This window comes from Vombatus ursinus, unplaced genomic scaffold (genome assembly GCF_900497805.2).
Source record: "Vombatus ursinus unplaced genomic scaffold, bare-nosed wombat genome assembly UNPS02014926.1, whole genome shotgun sequence".
NCBI lineage: Eukaryota > Metazoa > Chordata > Mammalia > Diprotodontia > Vombatidae > Vombatus > Vombatus ursinus.
Genome location: NW_020954704.1, coordinates 2,132,101 through 2,153,935, shown reverse-complemented (window position 1 = coordinate 2,153,935; position 21,835 = coordinate 2,132,101). Strand labels below are relative to the sequence as shown.

Sequence of the window (21,835 nt, the reverse complement as noted above, 5' to 3'; positions counted from 1 at the left end):
ACTACTCTCCCTGTCCCTGACCCAAAGTGCAAAAAATAAAGGTAGAGCACCAGATAAATATTAAGTTGCTTTCCAAGGTGGGCTAGCCTTGCCTCTCATCTTCCATGGGTAATGAATCACTGAGAGTAAACAAAGTTCCTAGGGCTCCTCAGGATGCTTATGTAGCTTGAGGTCGTGCCTCCCTATATTATCATGAGTACGTGAGTTCTAGGGAGTCATCCACCCACTCTCTTGTTACCCTCTGTCTTACTCCCTACCTTGTCCCCCCACCCCTGTCCCCCACATGCCTAGTGGTACAAAGAGTTAAAAAGTTGGTGTTTGCTGAGATCACTTCCTGTGCTTCTTTCCAAGGGCTGGCCAAGAGCTCTCCCTTTAAGGAATGGGAGAGGGTTTAAGAGGAGAGAGGGAGCAAGAGAGGCTGAGGGGGAGGAGACGGAGAATGGGAAAGTGTTGAATGGAGAAAAAAAATACACTTTTTGCCACTGTGAACTTAGTCCTGGGGTAACACTCTGCTACCTCTCTTTCACTTGGGGGTCCTCACCCCACCACTGGCTGGAGAAAGGAGCAGAAGTAGGGAAGGGTGCATGCAGTTTATGAGCGGTACAAGCCCGGCACAAGGTCTGCGGCAGCCTGGCTCCAAGGTTGATTCTCTGCTCTGTGTGCCTCTTTTAAGCCGGTAAGTTTCCTGAAGGGAGAGAGCGGGTAAGCTCGCCCATCCACTCTCTTCTTAACCTCAGAGGGCAGGGGAGAATCACGGCCGGGGAGAGATTCGAGAGTGCGGGTCGTATACTGGCCGACAGATCAGCGGAAGGGATGGGCACCCCTTTAGCAACGCAGGTCATAAGATAACTGAGCAGGTGTCTTCCACCTGAAATCAGGCTCCTCCCCTCTTTGGGAGTATCTGTAGGAGCTTCGTTGGGGCTTCCGAAGGTGAATAGACTGTGTTTTGTCTCTTTTTAATGGATGGGGGGGGGGGGGGGGGAAGAGCATGGACAAGTGTTTCAAGGAAGAAACTTGACTTTGGGATTCACTCTATCCAAATTCGCGGAGCAAAGAGTGCCTCGGGGGTGCAGACTTCTATAACGCAGCCCTTGTTCCTTTCCAGCCCGTGGGCCCTTCCCCCACTCCTGCCCGCTCTCCCAATTACCATCCTCCACCCCCACTCCCACGCAATCCTATGTTGTAAACCTGTTACTTCTGTGTTTCTCCCAAGGAAACAGGAACCAATCAAGGTGTAACTTTGTAAGCAAAGCATATGGGAAACAGGTTGGACAATAGAGTGATTCGGGAACCTGATAGGTGGGGAGATTCAACTTTGATTCTTGTTAGGCCCAGTAAAGAATAGTAAGGGACTATTTGGGAGACCGACACTTCCGCGGAGTAGACGTTTCCCAGCCTGCTTTCTTCAATTACTTCGCTTTTTAGGTGCTCACAAAATTCTCACACACACTCTGCAGGTGGGTTTCATGAGAGAATCAAAGGGAGCTTCTGGCACAGTTTTGCTCTGACCAGACGTCTCTCTGTCCTACAAAACCTGAGGGTAAACCGTATGCAGGATAGATTCGTATTTCCAGCTTGCTCTTCTAGCCTTCTTTTGGTGTGACTTCTGGTGACTTCTCTCCAATGGGAGAGTTAGAAGGATGTCTGCTTTGGTGGAGAATTTGGCTTTATTTTCTCAGTGAGAATTCTGACCTGGTTGAATTGTTGCCCGGGGGGGGGGGAGGTGCCACTCTTCCACAATCAATTAGTAAACATTGATCAAGCACCTACTAAGTGCCAGACAGTGAGATAAGTGCTGGGAATACAAAAAGGAGGGAATGACAGTCCCTGCCGTCAAGAAGCTTGCATTCTAATGGGGAATACAACATGCAAACAAATATATACAAAGCAAACTATGTACAGGATAAACAGAAAAGAATTAACAGAGGGAAGGCCCTAGAATTGAGAGGGGCACCTGCTGTCTAATTTTCTTGTGGATGAGGAAGAATGGTCAGGTGAAAGCATGCTGCTGGATTTGGAATGGCAGGTCTTGGGTTCAAATTTAGCCTCGGCCCATAAGGATTCTCGGTGTGATTTGGGACAAGTCATTTAAACTTTGTAAGCCTCAGTTTTCTCATCTACCCCCCCCCCCAAAAAAGCATTAGACTAGGCAGAATCTAAGGTCCTTTTCCCTTAGCAACTAGGTGGTACAATAGATTCAGCAGGGGACCTGGAAGTCAGGAAGAACCTTCATTCAAATTCTGCTTGGGACACATAGCTGTGTGACCCTAGGCAAGTCGTTCAACCTTTTTCTGCCTCTGTTTCTTCTTCTGTTAAAGAGAGATATTAGCACCTACTTCACCTGGTTTTTGTGAGGATCAAACGAGTTAACATCTATAAAGTGCTTTGCAAACCTTAAAGTGCTATATAAATGTTAGCTATTATTATCATTTCAGCTCCAAATCTATCATCCTGTGATTATGGCAGAGAATTTTTCTTGTCCCTTCTCCTCCACGAATCGCCAATCTCTGAGACATAGCCTTAATTCCTTGGTGGAAACAGGACACCTTCCAACCTCAGACCCCATAGTATTTTCCCCAGGTACATATTTCTCTCACCTCTGTGTGTTTATCTTCTAGATTCTGCTACTGTGTATTTGTTTTCCTGCTAGACTGTCAGCTTCTTCAGACCTGGAGGAAATAATACTAATAAATAGCTAACATTTATATAACATTTACTATGTGTCAGGCATTGTGCCAAGCAATTTACAATTATTATCTCATTTGATCCTCACAACCACCCTGGGAGGTGAGTGCTATTATTATCATCCCTATTTTACAGGTGACGAAACTGAGGCAAACAGGTGAAGTGACTTGCCCAAGGTCACACAGCTAGACCATGTCTGAGGCCAGAATCAAATTTTAAACTGTTCACAAGATCACTGGTCCTTTTTCTTGGTTGCTGCCCATCTGGGAGAGGTTGCAGCAGGTGGACCATTATCTGGGCCCACTAATTAATCACAGAATCATAGATTTAGAGCTGGAAGGAAATTTATAGGCCATCTAGGACGAGGAAACAGAGGAGAGAGTTTAAGTCCTTGAGCAGGATCACACAGCTAGTAAGCGTCTGAGACAGGATCTGAACTGTTATCTTCCTGACTCCAGGTCCCATGCTTTATCCATTGAACCACCAAGCTGCCTAGCTGGAAAGGACCTTAGAAGCCATCTAGTACAATGCTCTTCTTTTTTACAGATGAAGAAACTGAGGCTGTAAATCCAGCATTCTATCCACTGTTGGGACTATGGTGTCTCTGTGTCCTCTCAGCATTTAAGCAGGTTAAGAATACTACCTTAATTTGCACCCTGTTTAAATAGTTTTTTGTTTGCCACCTGTGCTTATTCCATGTGCCCAGACTTGAAGGCAGGATGCCTGAGTTCAAATCCTCATTCAGCCACTTCCTATTCAATCCACAAAGTGATCCATTCGCTAGGATCATAGATACAGGGCCAAAAGGGACTAGGTCATCTAGTCCAAACCCTTCATTTTACAGATAAGAAAACTGACCCCCAGGGAGATAAATGATCCACCCAAACCGTGCAACTTGTAAGCATCAAATGTGGGATTTGAACCCAGATCCTATGACTCCCAGGAACCAGTAAATCTCTCTGAACCTCATTTTCCTCATCTTCAAAATGGAGTAATTGGAAATGATCTCTAAAGTCTGCCTCTTACTTGCTTTATGATTTTAGACAGGTCACAATCAACAGTCTAGATTTAAGTTTCCATCTCTGCAATCTGTTAGAAGTACTAAGACAACCAAATTGACAGAGTTATTGTGAGGATGGTATTTTGCAAACCTTAAAATGCATAGATGTGTACATCCTTATTATTACTATTATAATTATCACTACTGGATTATAAAGGGCAGCTAGGTGGTGCAGTGGATGGAATGCTGGACCTGGAACCAGGAAGACCTGAGTTCAAATTTGACCTCAGACACTTTGCTAGCTGTGTGACCCTGAGTATGTCATTTGACCCTGTTTGCCTCAGTTTCCTCATCTGTAAAATGAGCTGGAGAAAGAAATGGCAAACCAATCCAGTATCTTTGCCAAGAAAACCCCATATGGGGTCATGAAGAGTCAGACATGACTGAGCAACAACCCTAGAAGGATATAGTTCTATTCACTTTGTTTCCCCAAAACTGGAAGGGATGAATCAACTCCAGTTCCTGTTCTGGATAATGATGTTGAGGACAACTACATTTAAGGATGGTGCCATAATTTAAGAAACAGAGACATAAGTGGTCCTTGGATTCAAGAGAAAGCAGGTAGTGACAGTGATAAGTCTTCTGAGGAAAAGACCACCTAAAAACTGTCCATAATGGGGTCCTTTAGTATGATTCTCTGAAGTCCCGAGTCCATAAATTGGTGATAGGCAGCAGGACGGAAGGAACCCTACATGTGGAGAAAGAACTAGATTCAACTTCTGATTCTGACCTAAGTCACCTCACCTCCCTGGGACTTGGTTTCCTTGTAAAATAAGGTGGTTGGACTAGATGGTATCTAAATTTATGATTTTGGGAGCTAGTTTAAGAACATATAGTTGCCAGAGGTTACTTAAAATTGTTCCTGGAGTCAAAGGACCTAGATTCAAGTCTCACATCTGGTTTTCTCAGGGAGTATTTATTGTTTTCTCTCCGAAGGAAAAAGGGGGGGAGGGGGCGGAGATCTGTAGTTTATGGATCCAAAAGTTTGTACAATGGATCTGAAGTTAATTCTGTAGCCTACCTGGAATAGGTCCAAGGACCTCGGGTTTTTGAGATAATCTCCTTCTCCCTCGCTCCCTATTTGGGAATAGCCCTTGGAATTGTCACAAGAGGCCTAGTTATGCCCTTCTGGGATTCGAGGCCTTAAAATACTCCAAAGCGGGTCCTTCTCTGGCTTTTATCTGTACAGGACAGGATTGGACTGAGAATCAGAAGAACTGGATTCCCCAGCTCTGCCACTGCCTAGCAGTGTGACTTTAGGCAAACTACCTATTCTCTCTATGCCTTGGTCAACTCACCTGGGAATGACAATGCTTGCTTTGCCTACATCACAGGAGTGGCATGTGGATTAAACAAGATGACTGGATTTGGAGAAGGAAAGGACTTTAAGCATCTTCATTTTATAAATATCAACAGAGCTAAAAACATCATAAACATGAAAAGTGTTGCTTGTCGCCTGGTTCTTGCAAATAAACTTCTGCCATGGTGTCGATGGAAAGGTGTTAGTGCAAGGTGACTCTGCTGGTGAAGCTGAACTTTACTGTGACTTCCTAGACACCCTGCTTCATAATTGTTATTCATCCATCCCACTTGGTTCTGTTGGAAGAGCCTCAGGGATTCAGTGGCTGGCAACTCCACTCACTCCTAATCTGTTTCAAAAACCTTTAATTCACACCACATGCCTGGGCAAGCCTTGGCCCCCTCAGGAATGGTCTCTACTGTTTCCCTAAGAAAAAGAAGGATTAACTAGGCTATGGGATCTGGGGCAGAACAAAGATGTCATGAAGACATTTGGTGGAGAAAAGCAACCCATGATGTCTGGATGAATGTCCAAACATCTTGCCTAGACAGAAAGAGAGCATGCTGGGGAATTTGTTTCCAAGAGTTACCAAGTATTTTGATGATTTTGTGTCCACTTCACCATCCTCTTGAAATTTAGAAAGCGAAACTGACAAGTGATAAAGATAGCTAAACTCACTCTCTCTCTCACTCTCTCTCATTCTCATTCTCTCTCCTCTATCTCTCTCTCTCTCCCTCCCCCCTCTCCCTCTGTCTCTCTCTGTCTGTCTCTCTCTCTCTCTCTGTTTCTGTCTATCTTTTTCTCCCTTCCTCGCTCTCGAGCTTGCTCTGGCTCTCTTTCTCCTTCCCTCTGGCTCCCTCCCTCTGGCTCCCTCTCTCTTTTTAATGTAGATGACGCAAAAAAAGACCCTTCTTGTTTGGGACTGGCTACTTTTAGAGGTCATCCTTTAGCAGTGTGTGCTGTATTTGGGAAACCAACAACACTGGGTTGAGAATCAGGAATTCAGGGTTCTAGGTGCCCTGTTTCTGACACTCACTGGCCATGTAACTTCAACTCTCACTGCGGTCACTGCAACTCTCTGGGCTTCTATAAAATGTTTGGAGTTTTGAAACACATGACCTCTAAGATTCTATCTCTTTCTTTGTATGCAAGGAGAACTAAGCAAAAGAAAGGGAAAGAAAAAAATCAATGAAGTTTTTGTAGCCAGGCTGGATTCCCTGAGAGATTCCATTTTGTCTCCTCAGCTCGGATTCCAGTTCAGAGAAAGTGATGTTTTGTTTGTGTCTCTTGTCATCCTGCCCATTCCAGTTGGTCCTAGTCAGTCCCAGTCCTTCAAGGTAGAGATTGCTATGAAGTCACAATGTTGAGATTGTTTGGGGGTGATGCAAGTGACTTTGCTGGGCCGTGATCATTTCTCTAGCATTCTCTGGGAGTCCAGACCCTAAAGGATCAGGCGCCAGATGCCAGCAGTTTAATGATTATAATAACAATTGTGAGAGGCTGCCTTCCGTGGCTGATAGGGAGCTGTCCACTCCCACTCCCCTCCCCTAGTTGGAAAGACTGGGTTCAAATCTCCTCTGACACACGGGAACCTGTGAGATGTTGAGCTTTGGTGCCCCAAGCAACTCTCAAGGAAGGAAAGTCACAAAGATTTTATTTTGTGAGATGCTGGGCCAATAGATTAACCTTTTAGTGCCCCAGGCAACTCTAAAAAGAAAAGTCACAAAGCAGGTACTGATGATGTGCACTAGTAAAGGGAGTTTCAACACCAGGAGTATATCATAGGGCCAATCCAAAAAAACCAAAAAGCCCAAAACTAAACTCAACAACAAGCCCAAGCCTTTATACTTTATATTCTTAGTGGCAGTTTAATGCAGTGGAAGGATCACTAAATTTCAAGTCGTAGGTTCCATCTCACTGTCTCCAGGTTGGACTAGGTGACTTCTGAGTCCCTTCTAGTATTAAATCTATGATTCCATGTGTAGTACCAAGACTTTTCTAAAATGCCATTCGAAAGCACCATACAGAAGATCTCACTTGCCTTTGATTACAAAATCAAAATTATTCCCAAAGTGAGTAAGCAGTGGCCAAAGTAGGAAAAGGGCATTTCTAAAGTCTGTTGAAAAATTGGTGATGGATCCATAACTGAACCCTTAGAAACTCAGTGACCCATCATGGCACCACCCGACCAACAGGACACATGGGTGCTAGTTTTCCTGAAGTCAAGTGGCCATTGGCAACATGAAGAGAGATCTTGGAGTCTGGGTGATGGATAGAATCTCCGGTGCTCATCCATCCTCCAACCCCCTTGCATTCCTCTTTACTTCTTAAGGTTCCTCTCATACATCCTGATCCTCTTTCTCATTCTCTCACTTGAACCCAGGTTTTTCTGAGATGGAAAGAGCCCAAAACTTGGAGTCAGAAAGACCTGAGTTCAAATCCTGTCTCAGATACTGATGTGACCATAAGCTGCGTCCATAAGCAAATAATTTAACTTCAATTTCTTCAACAGTAAAATGAGGATAGTAAAAGTCCCTTTCTCCCAAGGTTGATTGTATCATGAGGACTTTACAAACCTCAAACCACTATATAAATGCTATTATTATTGTTGTTATTGTTATTACACCTTGCCTCCATATTCCTATGACCCAGAGAAATTTGGATAAATCCCAGAAATAAGGAAAAGTGCTTTGTAAATCTTAAAACATTATAGAAATGTGAGCCCTTAACAGACTCAGAGCTGCTAATGGATTTGTTAGCTATGCTACTCTCTCCAGACTCTGCATCGGAGTATCTAGTAACTCTCCAGCCTGTTTCCTTGCCTAGAGAAGAAAAGCAGAATCTGTTTTTGGAAATAGGACGATGACAGCTGACAGCCCATGGGGATGAGTAAGACTCTTTCATGGAGGAAAGAGGCCACATCTTCTTTTCATCTGAAACCTATCATTTTGCTAAAATTCTGTCACATTTAAATTTTAATTCTTTTTTTCCCAAGTTTTATGGATTTTTTTAATACACCATAGTCCCTTCCCAGTGACATTCTACCCCACCTCCCACAATTGAACTCTCCCTTATGCCAAATTAATACAATTAAAGTAAAACAAATCAATATATCGACCATGTGTGAAAATGTATGCCTCGTTCAGCTATAGCCTACTAGCTCTCTGCTGATAGGCATTCTTCCCTGTCAGTCGTCTGAAGTCACCATTAATCACTGCATTGATCAGAGTTCTGGAGTCACTCAAGTCTTTCACTGTTTTAGTTTTTCTGAAGGAGACCTTCCCTTGTTCCCCATCTTTCCCTCCCCCCTTAACTTCAGTGCCTTCCTTCTGAGATTATTTTCCATTTGCACTGTCATATGGTTATTTGCATGTTGTGTACCCTGTTAGAATGTTCCCTCCTTGAGGGTAGGGACTGTTTTGGTTTTTTTTTTGTCTTTCTTTGTAACTTTAGTACTTAGCACAGAGTAGGTGCTTAATAAATGCTTGTTGAGGGGCAGCTAGGTGGTGCAGTGGATAGAGCACCGGCCCTGAAGTCAGAAGGACGTGAGTTCAAATCCAGCCTCAGACCAAACACTTGCCACTTACTAGCTGTGTGACCCTGGGCAAGTCACTTAACCCCAATTGCCTTAAAAAAAATGCTTGTTGACTGAATTTTGATTTCTCAGGCCATAGTTAGCTATTACAATGGGAGTTGGGGCTAAGAATGATTTTGTAAGCCTTATAAGATTTCTCTTCAGTCCCATCTTCTCTTCTTTCCCCACCTTTTCTTTGTCTAGGTCTCTTCCAGGTTTCCTAAGCTGGCTATACCTTCATTTTCTTCTCTGTGTCCAGGTTTCCAGGGTTCTTTGGTACCTCCTCCCATTGTAGAAGATAGAGGTGTATCATTCACCATGTCGAAGACTGAGGTAGAGAACGGGACTTGTGTGAACTGGCAGAAACGCTGCCTTGCCCTGGAGACCCAGCTCTTTCGGTTCCGTCTTCGGGCCAGCAAGATTCGGAAGCTACTGGCTGACAAGGTGAGCTATGCACTGACCAATCAGACCAACAGGTTGTTTGCTAGGGAGTATCTGTCCCATAGCCAAAATAAAAATAAGTCCAACTCCCTCCAATAAAGGGGACAGGCTGGGAGGGGACCAGAGAGGGAGAGCTGAGAGACAGAAATTTAATGAGAGTTTTTTTTCTGACTATGCAGAGCCAAACAAACAAGAATTATGAATAAGAAGTGCAAAACCTCAAAGCAATTTCCTGTGTTATCCATTCTGCTTCCTCATCTGGCATGAATGTATCTGGGCATTTCATCCCCAATCCCCCATGTCTTCCTTAGCCTTTCCTCATTCCAGGCAGCAATGACTGTCCCCATGTTGTGGGCCCAGGCTTCCACAAATAACAGAATTTTAGAGTCAGAAGGGATCTATTGCAGCAGTCCTCTATCCCAACTCATACCAGAAAAGGAATTCCACTACTCTGCTTAAAAGTCCCCAGTGAAGGGGAACCCACTATCTCAGTGTGGGGAGGAGTGGCTTTCTATCCAGTGTGGGAGGGAAAGGAGTAGGGAGGCAGACCTCAGACCCATTTTCTACCATTCTAGGCACCTCTGCTCTGTACTCCCAAAAGATAATACATGGTAGAGGCAGCTGCTGGGCCTGGAGTTAGGAAGACCAGAGTTCAAATCTGCTCCTGGATACTTACAAGCTATATGACCTTGGGCAAGTTACTTAACTTCTGACTGCCTCAGTTTCCTCAACTGTAAAACAGAAATAATAATAATATCTACCTCAAAAGGTTGTTGTGAGGATCAAATGAGATAATATTTGTTTGGTGGGGGGGAAGCACTTAGCATAATACCTGGCACATAACAGGTGCTATTTCCTTCCCTTCCTATATGTAAAAGTGTTTTGCAAACTTAAAGCACTGTATAAATGCTAGCTATTATTTAAAAAGCGATAAGTAAACATATATTTTCCAGGTCTGGACCCTCTGCCCCCACATACACAGCCAAAAAACCTTTCCAAAACTCCAGGGCTTGGGAACAAAAAAGAGTGAGATAAAGATAAATAAAGGATTCAGGCAAAATCCTATGACAAATTTGAGGAGGGAGAGATCACTCTCACTTGGAAGAATCAAGGGAAAAATGACATCTGACTTGGGCTTTGAATAAAGGGAGGAGGGTTTCTAACAGGTTGGGATTGGGAACATCTAGAGACCATTCCAGGAAGGGGTGATCAGGTGAGGAAAGTCATGAAATGGAGTTCTTCCAGTGTAGCCATATGGCAAAGTGATCTGGAGTCTATGACATGCCTCATTCCCATATTTAAGCTCAACATCCTAAGGTTTAGGGTAATCCAGGGGGTATGTTTAAAATTCCCTCATTAATTAGTTTGGAGTCCTCACCCCAGTTTGGTATTTAGTTATAATCATTTGTTTATAAGTGATTACAAATAAATAATTTATGTAATAATATTTTTATTTAAAAAACTGAAGAAACTGATTTTCCTGTAAACAGTGGCTCATATCTTCATGTATGTCAAAATTTCTAATCTTTTAAGATTAATTTAACGTTAATGGCTATACAACTTATTTACAGTGTAATCAGTAACAAAACAAAGACAAAAATAATTACTAAAAAATATTTTGAAGACAATAAACTTTAGAGAGGTTGCTGACTTATATTGGTTGAGAGCATTTTCTCACCTGAGAGTTCTCTACGACAGTGAAAGCACAGATCTAGTCCTGTTCTTATCCCGATAATATTTTAGCCATGAGAGAGGTCACAGTCAGGGTCACCAATAGCCATCACTATAACTCTAGATAACTTCTCCTTCTGGAAACCTAGTTCCACTATTCAGTTCATTCAACATATCCTTTCCCCCAAAGTATCTTCTCAAGGATTCTCTTCATGCATTTCACAACATAAAGGTTAAACCACTTCCATCCAGAAAGTAGACCTCTCCATCTTCTGTTTCATTACCTCCTCTAGGTTTTCTCTAGCCTCAACAGGAAAACAGCCTCTTCACTTCTCTTAAGTCTCTAATTAAAGCCTCACTTCTCTAATCAGCTTCTTTCCACATTCATTCATTATAAAATTATCTTTATATTTCCTCATAAAATAAGTTAAAATCATTCTCTCAAGAATTAAATTTTTATTTACTCTGTCTTCTCTATAGTTCCCTTTTTAAATCTTTAATAACTCTCCTTTCTCAAAAACTGCCAGCTAGCCCAACTGAGAAGTCCAAGCATTCCAGTTGGCTATTAAAGCTACAATAACTGTAACTATAGCCTCTATGAGAAAGGCTTTTGAAATTGGAGGTTACAGCTGGAATAGAATATGTGAAGGAGATTAATATGATAAGGCTAGAAAGGTAGGTAGGAGAGAAATTGTGGAAGGCCTTGAGTGCCAATCAGTAGTTTATAGGCAATGAGGTGCCAATTAGAATATAAGTACATAAAGGGCAGGGGATGTGTCTACTGCATATATCCCCCAGACTGCTTATTACAATGTTAGGCATGTAGTAAGGGCTAAATAAATACCATTTGCTGATTTGGTCTCTTGAAGATACAGACTTGCTCCAACCCTCTTTCCTGGCTTTTATTGGCTATTGTTGGTGAAGTGGTGCTACCTGGTGACATCCAAACACAGACTGTGCAGCAAGCATAACCAATCCTCCCAGGACTAAATCTTTGATCCTATAGTCCTTTTTGCTATTTGCTGCTGAGGTTTGAAGGCTTCTCCTAAAGTACAAGGAATCTAATAATAACTAGAGTTTTAATAATAAAGTAGGTCAGCTGATAGGGAAGGGAGAGGCCCCTAAAAAAAATAAAGGCAGATAAAATTAAATGCCTTCTAATCCAATAGACCCTTTAGCTGTCTGGTGAAGCCTATGGACCCCTTCACAGAATAATGTTTTAAAATGTATAAAATCAAATACATAGGATTACAAATGAATGCTTTGCTCAGCCTTGCCAAAGGGGGCATATGAGTCTTCAGAATTAAAATTACTTCTCACTTACAAATCACAGTAGGAATAAAAGAAAAAACAAAATCATTGTGGCAAAGGGGGAAGTTAACTAATTTCTAATTTGCTCTATGAAACAGCAAGTATCTTTGTATTTACTACATCAGACATTGGCAGTTATGCTCTAAATTAGAGGTTCTTAACCTGGGATTGAAAGACTTAGTCTTGTGGGTAAATTTCAAGAGGTCTATGAATGGAGATTAAAAAAAAAACAAAACCTAACAATCCTACATCTGTATTTTTGTTATAATTGGTTTCATTTGTAATGACCCAAAAATGAACCCCTGCTCTAAATGAAGCCAGAAGAGAGAACTACAGATATCTCCAAACATAAAAATCCTAGTCTGACATTTTATGGGTTACACAAATGGCTGCTGTAGGTGAGATACCCCATAATTTGTTCTAAAAGAAAAAAAATAAGGATGAGGAAGGAAGGCAGCACATGACAGGGAAATAGTGTCCAGGCTTAGACTAGGACCTAAGTTAGAGTCACCCGGAGTCCACCAAAGGTTCTGTGGATCCCCCACAAAAACTCAAAGAGGGAGCTAAGAACATCTGGCCAAAGGGTACTTTCCTGGAATCTAGAAGTGACCATTGGTAGAGAGGGCTAAGGAGCAGACAGATTATGGTGGAATCCTTCTCCCTTTCCCTTTCTCTAGCAGGTAACAGAGTAAAGCCCAGTCCTGAGAAGGAGGCAGCAAGTCCGTGTGGTAGAAGAGAGGAGAAAGTGCTGAATTTAGAATCAGCCTAGGTTTGAATCCTGGTTCTTTTACTTAACTTCCTGTGTGGTCACAAAGGACAAGTCTCCTGACCTTTCTGAGCTTTAGTTTCCTCATCTGTAAAATGAAGGGAGATAGACTACATGATTTTGAAGGCCCCTACCACATCTAAATTGATAATCCCATATGGTATCTGAGAAGCTACCAGGTGGGCTCCTATCTGGTATTGTGGACATCTTTTCAAATTATGCTGACAGTAAAAGTAGAATTCCATGGGTGCAATTTGAAGTAAAAAGTGATGGAAAATACAGTGAGCATCAAAGTGACTGACCTAGGAGCTCCTGAGTCCTATTCAAGAGTCTTTTGCTTAAAGTCCTGTTTCCTACTGTGTCATTAGACCAGCTCCTCAGACCCACCCCCACCCCAAACCATCCTAATACCTACTTAAAACGAGAGATTGTTGCAAGAGTTAGTGTGAGTTTCCCTACTGATCTTTGGAAACAGACTCAGACCTCTCCCTAACCTTTAGGGATTAACCTCTGCTTTTCCTCTTAGGACTAATCAATCATTATCAATATAAATCTGTTTTGAAATTTTTGCTGTCCTCTCAACAAATCCTTCTTTTAGACCATTTCTAGAAGAGGCCCCAGCTACCTTCGAGTTCCCCCCCCCCCATACACACAGAGCCTTCTTACTCTAGCTGCTAAGGGGGGAAGGGGGAAATAAGAGTAAGGATTGTGTTGCTATAGTAACAGAAGGCCCTATCATTCATCTGATGGCTTTTCTGCCTGACAAACCTGCTGGAGTTAAAAAAATATATAGCTTATTGGTTTCCATGAAACCATCTGAAGCTGTGATCTGATACCTCCCAGGAACCTCTGAAAACTTTGAGGGAACCAGCCAAGGTTAGGAACAGAAAACTGCCCCAACTTCTAAAGCCCTGTTTACAGAGGCACAAAGATACAATAGTAAAAGTGGTAGTGAATTTGGAGGCAGGGACATGGGTTCCAATCCTGACTTCACCTCTCTGAGCCTCAGTTTCCTCATTTGTAAAATGTGGTGGTTGGACTGCACAACCTTTCAAGTGCTTTCAAGTTGTACATCTATAATCACATGATTTCTGAACAGTAAAGGCAAGTAGTTGAAATGACATAAGTATTGTAAAAAGAACGTGGCTACCACATATCCTCCTCCAGGGGTAATTTGTGTGTTTTAATAATGTTGGGACAGTGAAGGATTAATATCATTAATATGTGGGATAGTGAAGAGGATCCTGCAGTGAAAGACCTGCATTATTTTTTTTTTGCGTTTTTTTGCAAGTAGGTCTATATGAGGAGAACTATTCAACTTTCCAAGATTTCCAGTCTCTGCAGCTGTAGGTTCCCCTACTGCTGCCATCCAGATCAGGGAATCATAGATCCACAGAGTCAGAACGGATCTTAGAGAGCATTTAGTCTGCCACCACCCCACTTTACAGATTAGAAATTAAGACCTCAGAGACATTGTGTATCTTATCCAAGGTCATATAGGTAGCAAAGCCAGGTTTGAACCCAAATCTTTCCACTTCAAATCCAGTCTCTCATTTATACCCTATTGCTTCCTGCTACCCTTAGTCTTTTCCTTCTGTGAACCAAGCTCTCATGGCAGATAGGACTGCCCCTCCTCCCTCTGTCTCAAGGAATATGTCCATAGTTGTCCTTGTTGTTCAGTCATGTCTGACTCTTGGTGACCCCATTTGGGGTTTCCTTGGCAACGATACTGGAGTAATTTGCCATTTCCCCAGCTTATTTTACAGATGAAGAAACTGAGGCAGAATGGTAATCAGTGTCATCGGTAAGGATTCATGGCTTTGTTCAGCAAGAGCTACAATTTCTCTGCCTCTTTCTGAAAGGCCTAGTGTAAACTTTGCCATCTTATCTGCTGTAAGGGTGTGTATCTGAGGGGCAGAGCAATTGCCTGTTATAGAAAGTCCTGAATTCTGTTTTGTCTCAATTTTCATTCACTGTGAGAATTTAGACTATTTATATACCCTCTCTGTGCCTCAATTTTTCTGTTTTCAAATGGAAAGCTTGAATTATTTACCTTCTACATCCTGTATGTGATCATATACATATGTACATGGAATATTATTTATATATAGTATAAATAAAGCTTACATTTATATGGCAATTTGCAGTTTACAAAGTGCCTTACCTGTATCATCTTAAGTCACTGAGTCAGCAACTCAATGAGGCAGGTCATACAAATATTATGACTTCCATTTCACAAATGAGGAACTTGAAGCTTAAAAAATGGTAACTTTCCCAAAGCCTCATAGATGGCCAAGGGACACAGCTAGATTTTGAACCAAGACCTCCTTAGTCTAAATCCAGTGATAAACTGCCTCAGCAAGTATTGAGTTCTTCCCTCATTGAAAATTAATAACCACTTGTTGGTTACCATGTTGTAGATGGGATTCTTTTGGGGACATTTGTTAGACTGGATGCATACTGAGAATTTCCAGCCCTGGAATTCTGTGATTCTGTGAAATACTTTACTATGATTCTGGAGCCTAGGAACATATTGCTAGAAGAGAAAACAGTGGTTTAAAGAACAAAGGTTCAAGCTTCTGAGCATGTCAGTTTATTAAACAATTCAAGTGTATTGCATAACCAATCAAGACTGGGCCTCCTCAGTTTGGCAATGGACCCTGAACAAAGAGGGAGATAGATTTTTATGTATTAAAAACAATTAATCAAATAAGACCAATTAATTAAAACAATTCACCAGGATACAAAATTAGGTAACCTGATTTCTAAGATTAGGGACTTTCCAATTTGGGAAGGAAGCAAACAGGTACAATTCCCTGAAATCAGAAAAAGAGGTATCCCACTCCCCCCAAATGTCTGTATTCAGTCAAAGGAACATGGAAACAATAACTGATTAACCAGTCTAGGGCCATTTTTCAGATAAGACACATAGGTTGCTTGAGATGTATAATTCTGATAAAACTCTTTGCATCAGTCTTTGGATCTGACTGGGTTTCTGGTCAGCATAACCTAGGTCTTTAGTGGAGGGTCTCTAATAACAGGTAAAGGTGGGTCCAGCTTCCCAACCACACAGGGCTAGGTTCAAACAATGCAACAAAGCCCTCTCACAATTGGCCACAGTTGAATAAAGTCTTCTCACAGGACAGAAATTGGACTTGGCCCATAATTGAATAGAAAGAGAACTGAGCTAGATTCAGAATTGAGTCACAAGATGAAGTCAGTGGGGTTCACTCAATTCCCACCATTTGCTGTTCTAATCCCCTCAATTCCCTCACTTGGCTCCAGTTTGCCATTCTAACCTTAAAAGAGCTTTCACTTCCCTCCTATGACTGGCTATTATTTTACAATGTCATCTGATATAGTGCTGAGGAATCATGAGTTAAGTAACAGGTTGGTGCCAAAGGCACAATGTCAGTGTAACCAGCTGTTGGGCTGGGAGTTTGCTTATTGATTCATAAGTGAGGTTCCCAGAAGATGAAAGCAGATCCCTCTCTGCTGTCCTTATTCTAATAGCACTTTGGCTAGTATCCCTCTAACCTACAATGGTGTGGGTTAAAAGGATAGCTAAGGACACTTTCCCTAGGAATTTTTATGTAGAGGAAAGACAGACTAGATCAGAGATGCCCAATACTTTTCCCTGAAGGTAATACGTACTCCTTGATGTAAGCATTAAGAGAATTGTGGTAATCCTCTGAACAAAAAATAATAAATTTCTTTTAAAAGTCTTAAAATGACATAGAAAAAAATGACACGGTAGAAAAACCTTGAGCTGGAAATCAGAAATCCTGTATTTTAATTCTGTTCTACCACTAATTTGCTTAGTGACCTTGGTCAAGTCCTTTAGTCTTTCTAGGTCTGTTTCTATATTTGTAAGATGAGGAGGTTAAACTCATTTTTATCTCTAAGGTCCCTATAAGCCTAAGATCCTATGATACTAAATATGTGCTAACTCTAAGTCTTAACTGACATTCAGTACACAAATCAAAATGGCACTTCCCTCACTAACAACATATTCTGCCTGTTGGCTCCTTCATGTTGTCCAATTGTCTACTGATCTAGATGAAAAGAAAATACTAAGCTGTGCCCACCGGTTCTATGATTTGCTTTCTGCTCTGTGTCTTGGTTTCTCTACCTATGCAATAGAAAGAATCGTTCATCCCACCACATTTGATTAGGTACCAAAAGTATTCTTGTTCATAGGTAGCTCATGCTCTCTGTTGTTCTTGAAGCTACAGTAGAGTATAGGGATTGGCAGATTCCCCTCGAGGTGAATATCACAAAGTTACTTTAACTCAGGAGCTTGTGCGAAATTTGCCAGGAACTTCAAGGTCTCGTGATTATTTTTTTTCATGTTATTCATTTTAAAAATGCTCATAGTCATACTATCAGTTTGTAATGTTATCTCCTGATAGCTACATAGCAACTGCCTGAAGGTCAAGATCTCTACAGAATAGGATAACAATTTTACCATATGCCAAAGAGAAAGAGAAGCAGCAGACAAGAGGTGGTGGGAGTCAGTACTGTGTGTTCCATCCTCAGCCACACAAGCGGCTAACAAGAAAACTGTTGTCCAAAGCCTCAAAACCCTGAGAAAATAGCTGCTGGCTGAGCTGTGAAGAGGGATGGGGAAGGATACATAGTTTACCGTGCCTGGTCATAAAGAAGCTTGGTTTACAAACTCACTTGTGGCTGTTGTTCAATTGCTTTCAATCCTGTTTGACTCTTTGTGACCCCATTTGGGGTTTTCTTGGCAAAGACTGAAGTGGTTTGCCATTTTCCTTCTTCAGTTCATTTTACAGATGAGAAAACTGAGGCAAACAAGGTTAGGTGACGTGCCCAGGGTCACACAGCTAATAAGTGTCTGAGGCTGGATTTGAACTCAGGAAGATGAGTCATCCTGATTCTAGGTCCAGCACTCTATCCACTGCACCATCTGGCTGCCCCTATCTCTATCTTGTGTTTGTGCGTTGCCGCAAATGGGACATCAGTTGGCAATAGTAAGTTACTATGTTTCTAGTGCTAGTTCAAATAGCAGATACCTGTGAGCTTTTTTTTTTAACCTGATACCACAGGTAGCATTATTCTCTCCCCTTCCCTCCACTGATAACATAAGGCTAATATAAAAGGACACTGCCCCTGGCTTTTTCCATTGTATAAATCAGAGATGGCCAACTTTCATTCTGCATATAACTCTTAGGAGCATTCATGTGAAGCAAGTGAAGCAAGCATGAAGAGGAATTTTGTTGATGCTGTGACTGAGTCATCCTACAGTCTGTGAAACATAGGAAGCCATGTGATATGATGGAATGAAAACTGGTTCAGAAATCAGAAACCAGAAAAGATCTCCCTGGATCCCTTCAAAGGCCAATCTAAAATGTGGCCCAGACCTGAACCAGGAATGGACTGAAGAATATAGCCCTGTCCTAGGTCATTCTTGATCCTGATGGTACTCTACGGCCAAAGAGGTTTTAGGGTCCATTCCATGACAGATTCAGGCATATACTTCAGTCTCAAAAGACATTTTCAGCCCATCCTGATCCCTGAATTAGTCCCAAAACAAACTCCATTTCTCAGGCTAAAAAAAAAAAAAAAAAAAAAAAGGAGAAACATACAATAGGACATAGTAGAAATAAAGGTGGATTTGTAACCAAAAGATCTCAGTTCTGGTCCTGGCTCTGGTCTTTGGTTGGACAAGTCATTGTATCTCTCTGGTTTTCTCATCTCTAAAATAAGGGCCTTAGACTAAATGACCTCAAAGATCCTTTCCAGTTCTGCAATCCTGTGATTCTTTTGTAACCTATGTGGGGTGACATGCTGTGCACTTGTTAATAACCATACCAACCCTCACCCCTCCCAAATTGCTATTTGCTTATTTCCTTATTAATTTTCAAACTGGGTTCTAAGGCAATCAAAGGGTTTTTTTTAAAATTTCTTCATAAAGTAACAGAAATGTGCAGTCTTTTCCTCACTAATTGATTAGCTCTGAATGCTGACCATAGTTAATAAAAACCAGAGAAACCTCTTTGCCCACAAACTTTCATTCTTCTTTCAGCATCAAATTCTGGTCTGGTAGGATTAAACAAACATCAGTGTTGATATTAACGGTGTAACAAATAATGCAGACTTATTTAAATATTTCACAACATATCAGTTGTGAGAAAAATCACAGCCAATGTCACCCATTTCTAACTGCAGGCTATACAAACTGACTCCTACACAAACACAGAACCCACAGTTCTAGTATTTGACTCTCAAAGGACATTTTCTTTCAAATATCTTCTCTGCAGAATGAGTTAAAAACTAAGTTCTCTCAAAATGTTTCTTCACATTCTTTCCGCTGACAAGCTAACCCAGTCTCTTAGTTAAGAAAAAAGTTCTTAGTCCTTCTTATCTTTGCCTCACAGAGTCTCTGTCCAGTCATGGCATTTAACTCTTTCCAGATGACACTTAGATGGACATTCTCTAGGTGTCAAGATTCTGTATCCTCTTAAGGATAGAGTAGCCTCTGTGTGAAGAGTTACTGAAACTGGGGAAACACTGTGAAAAGAACCAAAACTAGAAGGAAGGAAGGTAGAAGTGGGGCTATTTCAAATGACAGGCACAATAACCCTGTGTGTCACAGGGGGAGGGGCATTTTGGGGAACTAGGTAAAGGGGACAACAATGCAAGTGTTTGAGAAATATAGTTGTTCAAGGCTAATATGTAAGTGCTTTTTTTTTTAATCCCTTTTCAATGGGAGGGGGAGGAGCTGACAGGAGGGAGAGAATTTGGAACTCAAATTTTTAATAAATGAATGCTAAAACATTTTTACATGTAATTGGGGTAATATTTAATGGAATAAATAAAAAAATTTAAAAAAATAATTGTTATAGCCAAGAGCAATATTTCCAAGCAGAAGCTCAGGGGTATTTCCTTCCCACCGGTTGTTTAGGGTTCTTAGCCTATCTACAACTTTTCTCTGAAAGGGAAGTATTTAATCCCTCAGTAGACCACAGTAAAAGAAGGGCTGGCTCAGTTAGAGAGAGACCTTCATACCCTTCCGATTTCAGTTTATGGGCACAGACTCTCCTCCCTTACCTCTGTTCTGCCTGAGAAAATGAGATTTATACTGAGAGGTGTGGTAGGTGGAAGAACTGGGAACTGCAGAATGACTGAACTGATTCCTAGGAGATTCCAAAGCCAGGGGCCCAGGCCAGGGGGAAGAAACACACAGAAAAGACTAACTCTCTAGAGATGATGGGGCTAAAGTTGAGGAAATGAGACATGACCACTGAAACAGACCAGGACAGCACTGCCCAGTGGCCAAATGCTCCAATCTTTAAAATGTATTTACAAATCCAATACGCTCATCTATGGCTCCAAGAAGCTGTAGCATGCACAACAGCCATACCCTGTAAAACTATCTTGGCAGACAGGGTAAACTAGGTTGAGGGTGACTGACAGGCCTCCAACCCCATTGATGAGTTAGGGGATATTTACCCCAAGCATGTGAAGACTTCCGAGGTGGAATGGGCAGATGAGAACAATTTGTTCCAAAGGCTAGGAAGGCGACTGAAGCAGGTACCATGGAGCGCCTAGAGCTTGGTCAGACATCCAAGACGCCAAGGTCATCCACCGCATCTTCGGCCATCGCCAGTCAGTTTGACTTTTGTTCTGCCACTGGAAGACAAAGCAAGGCTGACAACTTTGCATGACTCTGCCCCACTTAAATCCAATTCAAGTGAAAGTCAAGACATCACCGTTGTATCATCGATGCCCTTTGAAAACAAAGGATGAACAACTTAAAGGATCTTTGCTTTCATCAGGATGGTACCCCCTCCACTGACTCAAAATGCAACCCTTCCTTCCACACCCCTATTATAATAGGCTTTGTCCTTATCACGACCAAAGAATATTCATTGCCTGGTGGCCAACCTTTTGGTGATAAGCCTTTCTGTATTTAACTCAACTAGACCTCAGATTAAGGCAGAATTGCCTATTGCTAAGTTTACATCTGAAGCCTTTTCAGTTCAGTAGATATCGTTAGAGTTTGCACTTGGCTTTTGAGAACTCAAAGTCATCTCCAGCTAGATGGCACAGTGGAGAGAATACCAAACCTGAAGTCAGGAAGAACTGAGTTCAAATCCTGCCTCAGACTAGCTATGTGACACTGGGCAAGTTATTTAACCTCAGTTTGCCTCAGTTTCCTCATCTGTAAAATGGAAATAATAACAGCACCTTCATCCCACAGTTGTTATGAGGATAAAATGGGATAATTGTAAAGTACTTAGCATAGGGCGTGGCACATAATAAGTGCTATATAAGTGTTAGCTAGTGTTATTATTCTGAGCGAGTCAGCTAGATGTTTCAATGGATAGAGCATGGGGCCTGGAGTTAGGAAGACTTCAGTTCAAATCCAGCCTCAGACACTTACTAGCTGTGTAACTCTGGTCACATTTCTATTTGCCTTAATCCACTGGAGAAGGAAATGGCAAATCACTCCATTATCTTTGACAAGAAAACCCTATGGACAGTATGGTTCACAGGGTCATGAAGAATCAGAGACAACTGAATTATTATTATTATTCACTAGAGGAAGACCTTAGTGGAAAAATAAAAATAGCTCAATTATATAAAGATTTTTGTTGTTGTTGTTCAGTCATAGCACACCAGGCCTTTCTTTCTCTCCCAGTCTCCCAGTCTGTCCAAGTTCCTGTTTGTTGTTTCCATGATGCTATCTACCCATCTTATCCTCTGCTTTCCCCTTTTCCTTTTGCCTTCAATCTTTCCCAGCATCAGGGTTGGGAATAAAATAAAGATTTAGGGTTTATTAAATAACCTTCCTTGAGACAGACTTGTGAAATAGCTAATACCAACGTCAAAGAAGTCAGACAACTCACTAGCTGTGTGACTCTAGGCAAGTCACAACCCCAAATGCCTCACCAAAAAAAAAAAAAAGAAGTCAGACAACTTGCCCAAAGTCACAGAGTAAGTAAATAGTGGAACCAGGGTTCAAACCTAGGATTTTTTAAAATTCTAAATCCAGTG

The 21,835-nt window shown here is 41.7% G+C and overlaps 1 protein-coding gene across 1 annotated transcript in view; it reads left to right on the top strand.

The window, feature by feature from the left end:
• The first annotated feature begins 412 nt into the window (after positions 1 to 412).
• The window catches only part of PLEKHH1 (pleckstrin homology, MyTH4 and FERM domain containing H1), a 66,259-nt gene continuing 44,836 nt past the window's right edge, over positions 413 to 21,835 (top strand). The window contains 2 exon segments of the mRNA XM_027843684.1: positions 413 to 676; positions 8,879 to 9,063. Coding sequence (XP_027699485.1) covers positions 8,938 to 9,063 — 126 coding nt within the window. The 5' untranslated portion in view covers positions 413 to 676; positions 8,879 to 8,937.